This window comes from Macrobrachium nipponense, chromosome 20 (assembly GCF_015104395.2).
Source record: "Macrobrachium nipponense isolate FS-2020 chromosome 20, ASM1510439v2, whole genome shotgun sequence".
NCBI classification, from domain to species: domain Eukaryota; kingdom Metazoa; phylum Arthropoda; class Malacostraca; order Decapoda; family Palaemonidae; genus Macrobrachium; species Macrobrachium nipponense.
In genome coordinates this window covers 46,400,464-46,414,940 of record NC_061089.1, presented here as the reverse complement: position 1 = coordinate 46,414,940, position 14,477 = coordinate 46,400,464, and the positions used below count along the sequence as shown (strand labels likewise).

General features: G+C 36.9%; 1 protein-coding gene across 1 annotated transcript in view; it reads left to right on the top strand.

Annotated features, from left to right (window-relative positions):
- Nucleotides 1–647: 647 nt before the first annotated feature.
- The window catches only part of LOC135225630 (3',5'-cyclic-AMP phosphodiesterase 4C-like), a 123,110-nt gene continuing 109,280 nt past the window's right edge, over nucleotides 648–14,477 (top strand). The window contains exon 1 of the mRNA XM_064264953.1: nucleotides 648–2,591. Coding sequence (XP_064121023.1) covers nucleotides 1,902–2,591 — 690 coding nt within the window. The 5' untranslated portion in view covers nucleotides 648–1,901. The remainder of the gene's footprint in view (nucleotides 2,592–14,477) is intronic.

Genomic DNA, 14,477 nt, shown 5'->3' with positions numbered 1-14,477 from the left:
GTTCCTTTAGGAATTTTGCGCACAATAGTAACTTCAGGCCTGATGTTGCACTTATTGTAACACGGGGGAGATAGGAAGCAACATGTAAACAGAGAGAGGTGGAGAGATATAGGAAGGTACGTAGGCCTATACCTAGATTTCAATGTCATTGGCCTAGTTCACCTTCTTAGTGTGAAGGAGAGATGAACTTACAGTAGGTGATGCTGAATGTTCTTCCACGACCGAGAAGAGAGAGAGAGAGAGAGAGAGAGAGAGAGAGAGAGAGAGAGAGAGAGAGAGAGAGATTTGTCACATGGAGAGCTAGCTGCTGGACACCCACAGGTGAAGCCGATTCTGATGGCAAGAGATGATGCTGATGATAGTGATGATTAAGCCATAATACTTCGTAGCTAAGGTGTAGGTGGGAAGAATGTCAGATAGGGTTATGTCAGGGAGGGAAAGAGGGAATGGATATGATGTTTTGGCGGGTGAGAGAGAGAGAGAGAGAGTTGAGAGGGAGGGGGGAGGGATTCGTGGCAGCAGGAGCAGGGTGTTGCGCCGATCGATGTTCGTTGCTCCTCCCTCCCTCCCTCCCACCTCCTCCTCCTCCTGCTTCTTCTTCTTCTCCTCCTGACGGGCGCCGCCGGTGCCACTAGGGTAGAATAGCTGCCCGGCTCACAGTCCTCCCACGACGCCTCACGAATACGCACGCACGAACCTTCAATCACCGAAGGGCCCCTTCGTCAATTGCTCGCGCGCGCGCCCCTGCAGCAGCAGCAGCAGGAGAAAAAGACATTCACGAACCAGATACCCAAAGAAGAAGAAGAAGATCCCCCTCCGATAAGAGTCACGTTACCTGAAGGAGAAAGTCTTGGAGGCGTAGTTGTAGCTTAGGCAGGTGTCAGCGCCCTTTTGCGGCTGTGAGGAAGAAGGAGGAGTTGTAGAAGGGACATTTGCGTCAGGTGTGTGTGTGTGTGAGGGTGTGTGTGCGTGTGTTTGTGTGTGTGTATGTGTGTGTGTGTGATAGTGCGTGCGACGGCGACGGTGGTAGTGTTGGTATCCGTATCACCCAAATGGTGCAGGTGGCAGTGAGAGAGAGACAAAACGAAGAACAACAACAACAACCACCAAAGGAATTGTAGGAGGAGGACCTTCGCCAACCCGTGTATCGTCAGGATTCTTCCCACGCGCCCTTCCTTGCCAGTGCAAGACGCAGCAGCAACAGGGACATCCCTAGAGATTCTTTATGAATGAACGCCAAGTGCCTAGAGAGGTGAACGCACAACGAATCTGGACACGTTGAACGAACTCATCCCAACGATGCATCTTCGGTGGACGAATTGACTTTCGAAAAGATCGTCGCCTCCTCTTTCAAATATCTCTCGTCCCCGAGTCTTAACATCAAGTTTTCTTAGCTTTTTCCTTCAGGTATTTGATCTCTTGACGTAAGGCAGCCAGCCCACTGGCCATTACCTTTAGATAAATCCTCCCCTAATTATTATAAGCATCCCAGTGACAGCAGCTGCCAAGAATGGCCGACAGACGGTGTGCCCTGACTTTGGATATGTGACGCTCGGCGCAGAGGAAACGTCGTAGAGGAAAATCCATATACTGTGTTACCTGTCGGGGATAAGCCGAGATTCTGTAGCGTTCTCGCACCCCAAGTGACCCATTTCCGAAGGAGGAACCCGTCGCAAAGAAGGCCGTCGGGAGAAACGCAAGCAGATACATACTAGTCATTGCGTGGAGCAATGGGCAAGTGGTACTACTGTCGAGGTGTGTCGAGGCTGGAAGAAGACGTGATGGAGGCCTAATAACACCGAGGGTGTTTTCCTGTGTGGTTCCAGTCTTGTGATTCCTTAGCCCTCGTTCCCCTTTTCATAGCCACCGGCCTGGAAGCCCTCACAGTTGTCGAATGGAGAATGCAGCTCCTACTGAAGAGTAAGCACCGGGAGAAGGGTGGTGGTAGTGGAGGAGGGGGGGGAGGGGGAGGAAGAGGAGATAGTGGGGGAGGTTCCAGAGGACTACCGGAGGTGGCTACCGGCGGCGGCGGACCAGGCCCTTCCAAACCTCCCTCGAGAGGTCCATCTCGCGGGCCCTCAAGAGGCTCTTCCAGGCCGTCTTCCAGACCTCCATCCAGGCCGCCTTCCAGAGATGCCAGCCCTCAGCGCGAAGCGGCCAATTTCCATCCCGACTTAGTCTCCTGCGGAGGCACCTACTGCGAGTCCCCCTACCATCACCACTACCACCACCATGGGCACCATCACTACCATCACCACAACTTCCACAATGGCGGGAGGGACTCCCGCCTCTCCTACCGCCACCACCGTCCGACCGTCACTCACGAATTACCTGACGGGGTGCCCGACCCCCGCTTCACTCAGACGTGCCCCTGCGGAGCGGGCATATCGCGAGCACCGTCCTGGGAAAGAGAGTGCCCTCCTGACGTGGCTGAGTCAGGGTGCTTTCCGAAGGGGCGCTCCAAAGGACACGAGGACGGGTCTTCTGGATCGAGGAGTGGTGGGCGGCGCTCGGGTCACAAGGACGGGCGAGGAAGGATGCGGCGTCTCATTGATATGTCTGTGATAATGGGCATCTTTAAGCCGTGTAAGGTAAGTGGGGTCAAGGGTCAACTTCAGAGGACAGGAAGGGTGGGGGGCAGTGGGGAGAGGTTGCCTGGGTCAAGATGGGTCTGGATTAAGCATCATCATTGCATTCAGAGATGATAATCTGTAGCTCACATTTTCACACCTGTTAATGATGCGGGAATTTTGCAAAAATAAATAAATAAATATTGATTGATTTTCCATGCTTGCACACTCACAAACAAATCTGCATTAAGTTCCAGGAAAAAATCTTTAGTATTACGTGATTGAATTGGCCTTTTACAATGCTGATTGATGTCTTTGCACGAAAACACAAATCTGTATTCAATTCCTGGAAAAACATTGATTATTACCTGATTTAATTGGTGTTCGTGATTGGCGTCCGTGCACACGAAGAAAACACAATAAATCTGCGTTACGTTCCTGGAAAAATCTTGAATATTACCTGATTTAAATGATGTTCAGATCTTGAGTGGCTTCCATGTAAACATATACACACACACACACACAAAAAAAACAATAAATCTGCCCTAAGCTCCTTAGAAAAAAAAGTCGACCATTACGCAACGTCTTCCCAATTTAGAGCAAGATGTCAGGGGATCGGAGTGCCACTCACTTTGGCACTGAGGGGAAGTGACAAGGCGGGATGACCAGCCTCGTGAGAGCCATCATGAATGATTCATGTGTTTGACATCCAAGGTTCTCCTCGTCGAGGAACCTCATCAGTGTCAGTCCAGGGAAGTTTGCTGATCGATCTTTCTCTGATGTGTCCGATTATTAAAAAGAAAAATGAAAAATAAAGAAGATGAAATGTAGAAACATTACCTTTCACTAATGTCTGGTTATGTAAAAAAAAAAAAAAAAAAAAAAAAAATGTGGATTATTCAAAAAAAATAAAGCATATTTAATGTAGAACCAATACCATTCACTGATGTCTGTTTGCGAAAACAGGGAAAATTATGAATAAATAAAATTTAATCCAGAAACAATACCTTTAGCTGATGACAGGTTTTTTAAAAAAGATAAAAAATAAAGAAAATGAAATGTAGAACCATTACACCTACTCATTTACGGCAATGTGGTTTGAGATGGTTGATCTAGCATATTTTTTCTCTCCCTACGTCATCAAGTTGAGCATATTTTCCCCGTTATGTATGTAACTTATGTATGTATAATAAAATATCACTAATGTCACTGTCAGTCACGTTCACAAGATCACGTGAAATGTGCAGAAAAGAAAAACGTCTGAGCATTATATTCCGCTAATGAGGATCAGGGTCTATTTTCGTCTCTGAATAGGGCAGGCATGCGGACGTATGTGAGGCCTATTTCGTCTCGAGTTAGCTAAACGTGTCTGAATTGGCCAGGTATGCGGACGTATGTGAGGAAATAAACTTTTTCCTTTTCCCATGTCATGAGTGAGCCTGGCAACCTCACGAAAATGTGAGTGAGGTTACATTTTCGTGAGGTGGTTCGAATCTGGCTACTTGAGAAGGACGAGCGACATAACTGATCTAGCGGACATGTCCAGTGGATTCTATAGAATTGTCATTATTATATTATTATTATTTAGAAGATGAACCCTATTCATATGAAACAAGCCCACCATAGGGGCCATTAACTTGAAATTCAAGCCTCCAAAGAATATAGTTTTCTTTCAAAAGAAGTAACAGAAGGTAATGTGTAATACAAAGAGAGGGATTTCAGTTTGAAGGAGAACTGATGAATTTACAAATTAACATGTAAATGAAATATTAAAATAAGAGTTTAATTGTATTAGGGTAGTAATGCATTAAATAGCCTAATGAATGAATGAAAGAGTAGTATCAACAGAACTTCCTCTATCTTTTATTTCCACGCCCTAATGTGTTATCTGACATGAAACAGATCTCGCTTTGGACGGGACAGTGGCCGTAGTTCTGTCTACGAACAACAATTCAGCAGCATTTACTCTCGGGTTAGTGTCACTGATATTGGTCGATTTGCGTTTAATTGTCTGAACACAATTCGTCTGCTATTTAAAGCTGAACGTTCGGTCAAACCTTTTTTTTTTTTTTCAAACTTCGTTTTATGATTGACAGTTGCTCGCCATTTCACTCTGAGACCATTTCATTCTTCCGAAAATACCATGATGAAAGTCACTCTCTCTCTCTCTCTCTCTCTCTCTCTCTCTCTCTCTCTCTCTCTCTGTAAAGATTATGGATTGTGTGCGTACAGTTTCTCCTTTGTTTATGTATGTATGTGTACAGACTCTCTCTCTCTCTCTCTCTCTCTGTGTGTGTGTAATTTTACTCCGTACCTACGACGAGTACGACACCAGTTGCAGATGGTGATTTATGTACAACCCAATCCAAGCTTCACAGGGACACGAGGTCTTGCATCCAAGTGAAGCTTGTCCGATTCAGAATAACGTATCAAGCAGTTAGGTAGGTCATCGCTAACCCCCGCCCCGTCCCCTCACCTCAACCCCCCCCCCCCCCTTCCATTCTAATAGCGATGCAATATCACCAGATTGGCATGATGCAACAGCGAGGTGTCATGGTTGAGGAATTTCCTTGGCAACAGTGTCAGACAGTGTCCGATCGTATTGGCACTTTGATGCAGTCATTAATTATTGTTGTAAGCAATAACAATGGCAGTCTATGGTTATTAACAATGACAGTAATTATTAATGGTCGTAAACAACAACAGTAGATAGTGATGATCGTAAAGGATAGCAACCAAAACTTATTGCCAGAAACAATAAGTCATTACTTAGGGTCATATTATTATTATTATTTTATTATTATTATATTATTATTATTATTATTATTATTATTATTATAGATTAACCAGACCACTGAGCTGACTATCAGCTCTCATAGGGTTGGCTTTAGGGTCATAAACAATAAAATCAACATTTATTGCCATTAACAAAAACAGTCATTACAGATGGTCGTTTGTAATAACAATCATAACTTATGGTCATAAACAATAACAATCATAATTTATGGTTGTAAACAATAACAATATAACTTATGGCCGTAAATAATAACAATAGTTACTTATGATCATAAGCAATACGAATCAAAACTTATTGCCATAAACAATAGTAATCATTAATTATGGTCATAATACAATCAACTAATTTTTCATAATCAGTAACAATCATTATTTGTACTCATAAGTAATTAAATATCTTATTGCTTTAAACAAAAACAACAATTATTTATGGTCATAAACTGTAATATTCATGAACTAACTGCTATGAACAATAACAATCATTACTAGTGGTCATATACAATAGTATTTACTTTTTGTCGTAAACAATAGCAATCACTACTTATAAACAATAACAATCATAACTTATTGTCATAAAGAATACAATCACATTTTATTGCCGTTATCAATAGCGATCAGTACAAATGGTACAATAACTATCATTATTTATAATCGTAAACTATACAATCATTACTTATGGTCATAGATAACAAAAATCATTACATGTGGCCATAGGCAATACCAATCACAGTTTATGGTCATAAATAATAACAATCATTACTTAAGGTCATAAACAATAACAATCATAGTTTATGGTCGTAAACATTAACAATCATAATTTATGGTTATAAACGATAACAATCATGCTTTATGGTCATAAACAATACTAATCATTACTTATGGTCATAAACAGTAACAATCATAATTTATGGTCATAAACAATAAAAATCATAATTTATGGTCATAAACAATAAAAATCATAATTTATGGTCATAAACAATAAAAATCATAATTTAGTTCATAAACAATAACAATCATTACTTATGGTCATAAACAATAACATCATAATTTATGGTCATAAACAATACCAATCATTACTTTTGGTCTTAAACAATAACACTCATGATTTATGGTCGTAAACATTAGCAATCATTACTTATGGTCATGAACATTAACTGTCATTATTTATGGTCACAAAGAATAACAGTCATAATTTATGGTCTTAAACAATAACAATCATAATTTATGGTCATAAACAATAAAAATCATAATTTATTGTCATAAAAATTAACAATCACAATTTATGGTCATAAACAATAATAGTCATAATTTATGGTCATAAACAATAACAATCATAAGTATGGTCATAAATAATAACAATAATAATTTATGGTCATAAACAATAACAATCATTACTTATGGGCATAAACAATAACAATCATTGCATATGGGCATAAACAATAAGTTAATATTTCTGGTTATAAATAATAACAGTCATAATTTATGGTCATAAACAATAACAATCATAATTTATGGTCATAAACAATAACAACCAACATAATCTGTTCTGGGGGTTTGTGCAGGGACTGGATGTTTATGCTCTACAGGTAAACGGACAGGTATGATTACTTTGTATGTCTGACGCCAATTTTAGTTGACATAATCAATCAGTGATCACCTGTGTGTATATGTTATCTTATGATTTCTGTACGCACATGTGTTACGTTGCCTGTTTTTTGTGAAAGTGGCTATTCGAATCAGACAGAAGGTTCCAACCGATCATATTTGTTTTCTTTCTATGTAAACACGTTATATACATATGTATGTGTGTGTATATTTATGTATATATGTGTGTGTGTGTTTGTGTACATATAACTGAATCACGAGAATATGGAAATAAAGACAAATTCCACGAAGGAAGGAGAAACGATGGAGTACTGCAAGGTCTTTCGACTTCTTGTCCATAATTTGTCTTTTATATATATACTATATGTATTATATAGATATATATATATATATATATATATATCTATATATATATATATATCATATAATACATATAGTATATATACATATATAAATAATGCATATAGTATGTATTCATATTTACAGAATGTGCTTGTACTAAGAACAACAAGAAGTTGAAGAATCCATGGTAACCAAAAATCACGATAAACAAGTTTTACTTAAAAAGATTCCCTCGGTTGCCATTTTATGGCCTAAGGGTTTCATCATCTCCCTGGTTTATTAACAGCTCCTTCCCCCACGGGGTTTCAGTCTCAGGGAGAAACCACATTTTATTCTTGAATGAAGAATACAAAGATACCCATTTATTTCCTATACATACCGAGTCGAAAAGGGAATGATAATAATCTTTAGAAGCTTGAATTTCAAGTCAGTGGCCTCTATAGGCTTGTTCCATATGAAAAGGGTTTATCTTCTGAATAATAATAATAACCAAGTTTTTTATTTAATTCATATGAATGCATACTTGAAAATCAAACGAATTTCAGAGTAAAAGCACAATTCCATAACTGGACTTGTATATTAATGAAATGCCAATTCTTAAGATTAAAACTTTCAGAATATTGAGAAAAATTTAAAGAAAAAATTGCTCAGTTCTTTCAGCGTGAAATTACTTCGCAAATCGAAATATCGCTATTTCCATTCTTTGGAAATTCTAAAGAGTACTTGCGTGAGTTTCCGTTTCGTGATGGCTTATTCTTGGCGGGTAATTGGTGTAGCATATTCTTGACGGGTAATTGGCGTTCGTTTAGTGTTTTTCTAATAGGAACCTGTGCATTTGTAAGGAACGTGTTCTGAGGGAGGCCATGTGCATAAATACAATCCATTCCTCAATCATACCTTCATCCATTTGGAAGCTTATTCTTGATTGATAACTGGTGTTCGTTTAGTTTTTCTGATGGGGAATATTCTCAGTTACCTGTGCATTTGTAAGAAGGTGTTCTGAGGAAGGCTAAGTGCATAAATACAAACCATTCCTAAATATCACATTTCATCTACCTAGGAACTTTCTGGCCATCTTGCGTTCTCAAATAAACAAGGAACATAACTGGCTTTGTGTGCGTGTATATGTGTGTGTGTGTGTGCGCGCGCTACTTTGTTTGTTTTCGAGGGCGTTAAGCGGTCACTTTCGCTGCTCCCGCTGAGTAACGGCGATAAAGAAGAGAGAAAAAAAAAACAGAAATAAACAAACTTTCCGATGAATGACTTTTCAGTCTCTTGACGTCAGAGAATTACTAAAAGGGCCTCTGGCTGTTTCGGCTCCATCAATCGCCCGTGTTGTGCACCACTTAACTAGAGGATGGATCTCTCTCTCTCTCTCTCTCTCTCTCTCTCTCTCTCTCTCTCTCTCTCTCTCTGGCGGTTTCCAAGAAAAAGTATATGAAAGATAAACTTGTTTCAATTTTTTTTTTTCAGGGACTCAAAGTTGTTCATCTTTGTGTAACTGTTGCCTCCCAATAGAGGTTTTACTGTAAAGTTCGGTTGTGGAATCTCTCTCTCTCTCTCTCTGTTATGTATTAGCAAAGCATCATGGACTTGTATCTGCAGGGAGATGGTCGTTGGTGATGAAATGCTATATGTATGAATCACAATTTTTTTTTTATATTTTGACTTTTATATATATATATATTATATATATATATATATCTTATATATATATATATGTATGTCTGTATGCATTGTATATGTACTTACATACATACATGTGTATGTTTATATATAATTTTGTATACAGATTGTGTAGATGGGAGAGAGAGAGAGAGAGAGAGAGAGAGAGAGAGAGAGAGAGAGAGAGAGAGAGAGAGAGAGAGTAGAGTTTTTTTTTTAACTGACACAAGATCACGAGACGAGTAGCAGTTTTTTTTCTTTCCTTCTATAAAACAGTTACACCAAGACAGATTGTCGGGATGGCTTTTTTTTAGTAAACATCATTTCCAGTTGCTTCAGGCTTTTATCTGTTCGTTAGTCGGGTGTATTCAAGAAAACTACTATAGGTTAAGACAATTTTTGTAGATTCGAATAGAAAAATAATTCGTGCTATCGACGTTACTTTTGATAAGTTTTTTTATTCATTTGCCTCGTCTTGATTTTTTATGTTAAATGCATTTACCTCTTGTTTGAATTTTTTTTTAAATCCATTTACCTCGTGTTTGAATTTTTTTATGTTCAATTCATTTACCTCATGTTTAAATTTTTTATGTTAAATTCATTTACCTCGTGGTTGAATGTTTTATGTTAAATTCATTTTCCTCGTGTTTCGATTTTTTCATATTCAATTCATTTACCTCATGTTTAAATTTTTTAAATTCATTTACCTCTTGTTTGAATTTTTTATGTTCAATTCATTTACCTCATGTTGGAAATTTACATGTTGAATTCATTTACCTTATATTTAAATTATTATGTTAAATTAGTTTACCTTATGGTTGATTTTTTTTTATTTGTTAAATTTCATTTACCTCATTTAAAATTATATATATATATAATATATTATATAATATATATATATATTATATTGTAATGTTATATTATTATATATATCTATATTATATGTATTATGCTATTATATTACTATATTATATATCCCATATGTATATCTATTATATATATGATATATATTATATATATATATATAATATATTTATGTGTAATATTATATATTCCATATTGTGTAAACGGTACTGGTAGTATATTGTTTGCTTTATACTTTGCCTCATTTGACATGCAGTCAGATGTTAATAATAATAATAATAATAATAATAATAATAATAATAATAATAATAATAATAATAATAATAATAATAATAATAATAATAATAATAATAATAATCATTAGAAAATACTCATAGCAGCATGAGCCATGAAATGGAGAAGCAAATCCACAGTTATGTATGGGTACATTTATTTAAAACTAAATCTCTACAGAGAGCTTTCAGGAATATGGTCGATTACCATTTTCACTCAATCTCAAACAAACAGATTCCCGAAATTTCTCTGTAGAGATTTAATTTTAAATATACGTACCCATACATAACTGTGGATTTGTCTCTCCAGTAGTAGTTGTATAATAATAATAATAATAATAATAATAATAATAATAATAATAATAATAATAATAATAATAATAATAATAATAATAATAATAATAATAATCCGAATGGTGTGTCCAAGGTCACACCTTGTTTCATACGACACTGAAAATAACCTGTTGGCTTCAGCTTAGCATCAGTCTTTATCCAAGAGTTTAAAAATAACCTTTATTACAACCACGTAGCCCTGGTTGTAAGCAACTAAGACAACCCGTTCTGATGAACGTGTATTTAACGTTACCCTCAATTTTTGAGGTTCGGGACTTTATAAAGTCTTATTACGAACTTTAACGCTGTCACTTATATTTCTCTTTGTTTTGGGACTTTGTAAAGTTTGCTCCTTATCTAGACAATGTCCCCTCCCCCTCCCCATATTTCGTGAGTTAGCGTCTTGTAGTTTGTTACGTATTTAGACAATGGCCACCCATATTTTGTGGGTTTGGGACTTTATAAGTTTGTTACTATAAAGTTTGTTACGCATTTAGACAATGGCCACCCATATTTCGTGGGTTTGGGACTTTGTAAAGTTACATATTTAGACAATGGCCACCGCATTTCGTGGGTTTGGGACTTTATAAAGTCTTGTTACGTATTTAGACAATGGCCACCCATATTTCGTGGGTCTGGGACTTTATAAATTCTTGTTACGTATTTAGACAATGGCCACCCATATTTCGTGGGTTTGGGACTTTATAAAGTTTGTTACTTAAATCTTAAGACAATAGCCACCCATAGTTTTGTGGGTTTGGGACTGTATAGAGTCTTATTACGTATATTAACAATGGCTCCGTTATTTTTCTTAGTTTGGGAATTTATAAAGTTTTACAGTGTTTTTACAATGGCCAATCATACTTTTCTTGGGTTGGGACTTTTATAAAGTATTATTGCGTATTTTAACAATGGCCACCCCTAATTTTGTGGGCTTATAAAGTCTTCTTGTGTGTTTTAACAATGGCCACCCATATTTTCATGTTATGTCTTCATTAAGTATTTCGACTATGATACCGTTATATTTGTTTATGCAATGTTTGTTACCATGTCATATTTGTTTCGACATTAGCCTCTGGTATATATATGTGTGTTACATTACTATGACATAAGAATTTGCACTATGGCTGCCCCTTCTATTTTAATTTTTTTTTTTTTTTTTTTTTTTTTATTTTAATTTTTTTTTTTTTTTTTTTTTTTTTTGCCTACTTCATTTCATTCCGTATGTTTGCAATTGACATCTTTATATTTGCCGGTATTGCGTATTTTCCTACGCCAGACGTCTCACATAACGTTGCCATTTCGTGTGACGAAACCACCAGAATCATAGCTTTTGACGTCTCCACTTACACATTCTTGGATTTTACTTTAGCACGGCATATGACGTATTTTACGAAACCACCTCTATCTTATTACCGTATATTTACGACAATCGCTGATATATTCTTTGATTTTACGTTAGCACGGCATAAGACGTATTTGACGCTAGCCACCTGTCTCTTATTACCGTATATGTACGACAGTCGCTGATATATTCTTGGATTTTACGTTAGCACGGCATAAGACGCATTTGACGATAGCCACCTGTCTCTTATTACCGTATTTTTACGACAGTCGCTGATATATTCTTGGATTTTACGTTAGCACGTCATAAGACGTATTATTCTTATACAGTGGCAGCCTCTCCGTTTGTGTATGTCATGCCACCAAGAAACGTAATAAAACTTTGCACTGTTGCGTCGGGAATCTAATTAGTTGAGAAGTGCGCGAAGTGTTTTGACGGACTTGGCACTTGTTCAGGGCCGTTTGGTGTTTTTGTGCCCCCCCCCGTAAACCCCCCCCCCCCTCACCCCCCACCCCCCACCCTCACCCGTCCCCCTTTCCTAGTTGATTAATTAGCTATAGTGCTTGCTTTGACACAACAGGGGAAGGTGTAGTCGCGTGGACTGCCCAGACCGTTTGAAGAAGGCGGGCGGACGCCGTGGGCGTGACTTTTGCTAAAGGAGGCAAGAAATAGATATTTCTCGCTCGAAAGACTTTTATTATGGTAAAGGACAAAATAAATATTTTTCGCCCGAAAAATGTTTTTCTCATGCTAATAGGCAAAATATACGTTTCTCGCTCGAATGATGTTTTTCTTCTGGTAAAGGACAAAATATACATTTCTCGCTCGAAAGATGTTTTTCCTCTGGGAACGTCGAAAATAGATATTTTTCGCTCGAAAGATGTTTTACTTCTGTTAAAGGACAAAACAAACATTTGTCGCTGGAAAGATTTTTTCTTGTAAAAGAAAAATCTATTTCTCTCTGGAAAGATATTTGTCTTCAGGTAAAGTAAAGAAATAAGTTCTAGATATTTCTAGCTCGAAAGATGTTTTTCCAAAGGTTAATAGGCAGTAGACATTACTTATAATGCTTCTCTAGTCGTGTTGGAACACCTGCGAGATAATTTTGCGATACATCTAGATTTTGTTGATGCACCTGTTTCGTGCGTGTACACCTGTTTCAGTTTTATTGGCTGTGCCAATGCGATACAGTTAGAATCAGTGCAATACAGGGATGCAGCTTAATTTAATGATTCACAGAAGAATTTGTCATTCTAAAGTAGATGTCTGAGTTGCTAAGATATACTTTAATAATTTTCACACAAGTTTGTCACTCGAATACATCGAAGGTATTATGATGTATCTCAGTGACCGCACAGTATATAGTATTTTTTTTAATCATGCAGGACTTACGCTAATGTGAGTTCTTGTGCACAGTAGCCGCTCGTACGTGGGAATAGAAGTAGAAATGAGGAAGTGAATAAGGGGTCTGGTGTTGACCTTTTGTTTTGTATGTTAACGTAAATACTGGATATTCGAAAGTCTTCGTTTTTATCTTTTGCATATTAATGCAGTTTATTTATATAATATCGGATTTTTATTAACCAACAATTTTTCACGATAATTTGAATTTCGTTTCATCCTACTCAACTGTTTATTATTTATAGTGTGGGGTTCCTGGTTGCATCCTGCCTCCCTAGGAGTCCATCACGGTTATCAGTATATGCGCTATTTCTAATAGGACTCTCTTCTACATGAGTCCTGGAGCTACTTCGGCATCTAGTTTTTCCAGGTTCCTTTTCAGGGATCTTGGGATCATGCCTAGTGTTCCTGTGAGTATGGGTACAATTACCACTGGCATATCCCAAATCTTTCTTATTTCTATTTTCAGTCTTGGTATAATTTTTCCCTCTTTCTTTCTCATCTGCTCTGGTGTCCCATGGTACAGCGACGTCAATGAGTGATACTCTCCTCTTGATTTTGTTAATCAACGCCAAGCCTGGTCTATTGGCACGTATCACCCTATCTGTTCTGATACCATAATCCCAGAGGATCTTTGCCCGATCATTTTTTATCAATCTTTAGTTGGTTGTTGGTGTTCGTACCAATTATTATTATTATTATTATTATTATTATTATTATTATTATTATTCATTGAAAATGAGCCCTATTTATTTAGAACAAGCCCACCGCATGGGTCCATTGACTTGAAGAATTCAAGCTTCCAAAGAATATTATGGTGTTTATTTGAAGAAAGTAGCAGAAGGTAATAGGAAACACAGAAAGAAGAGATCAGTTATTAAAAAATAAAAATGAATGACCAAATAATCGTTCCTTTTAAAAATATCAATGGTAAATAACCTTTCAATTATGAGATACTGGGAAATTGTGCTTTATATATATATATATATATATATATATATATATATATATATAATATGTATATATATATATATATATATATACTATATACATATATATAGTATATATATATATATATATATATATATATATATATGTTTATATATATATACACACACATATATATATCACCTAATTTTGCAAGGATAATAGTTATTGATATCGTTGATTTAAAATAAAATCCTACCAAGCATGAAAACAGCCTGCTGTGCTTCTTGCTGCAAATATGTAAGTGAATAAATAAATATGTGAATATATAAATAAATATATAAACGAATAAATAAA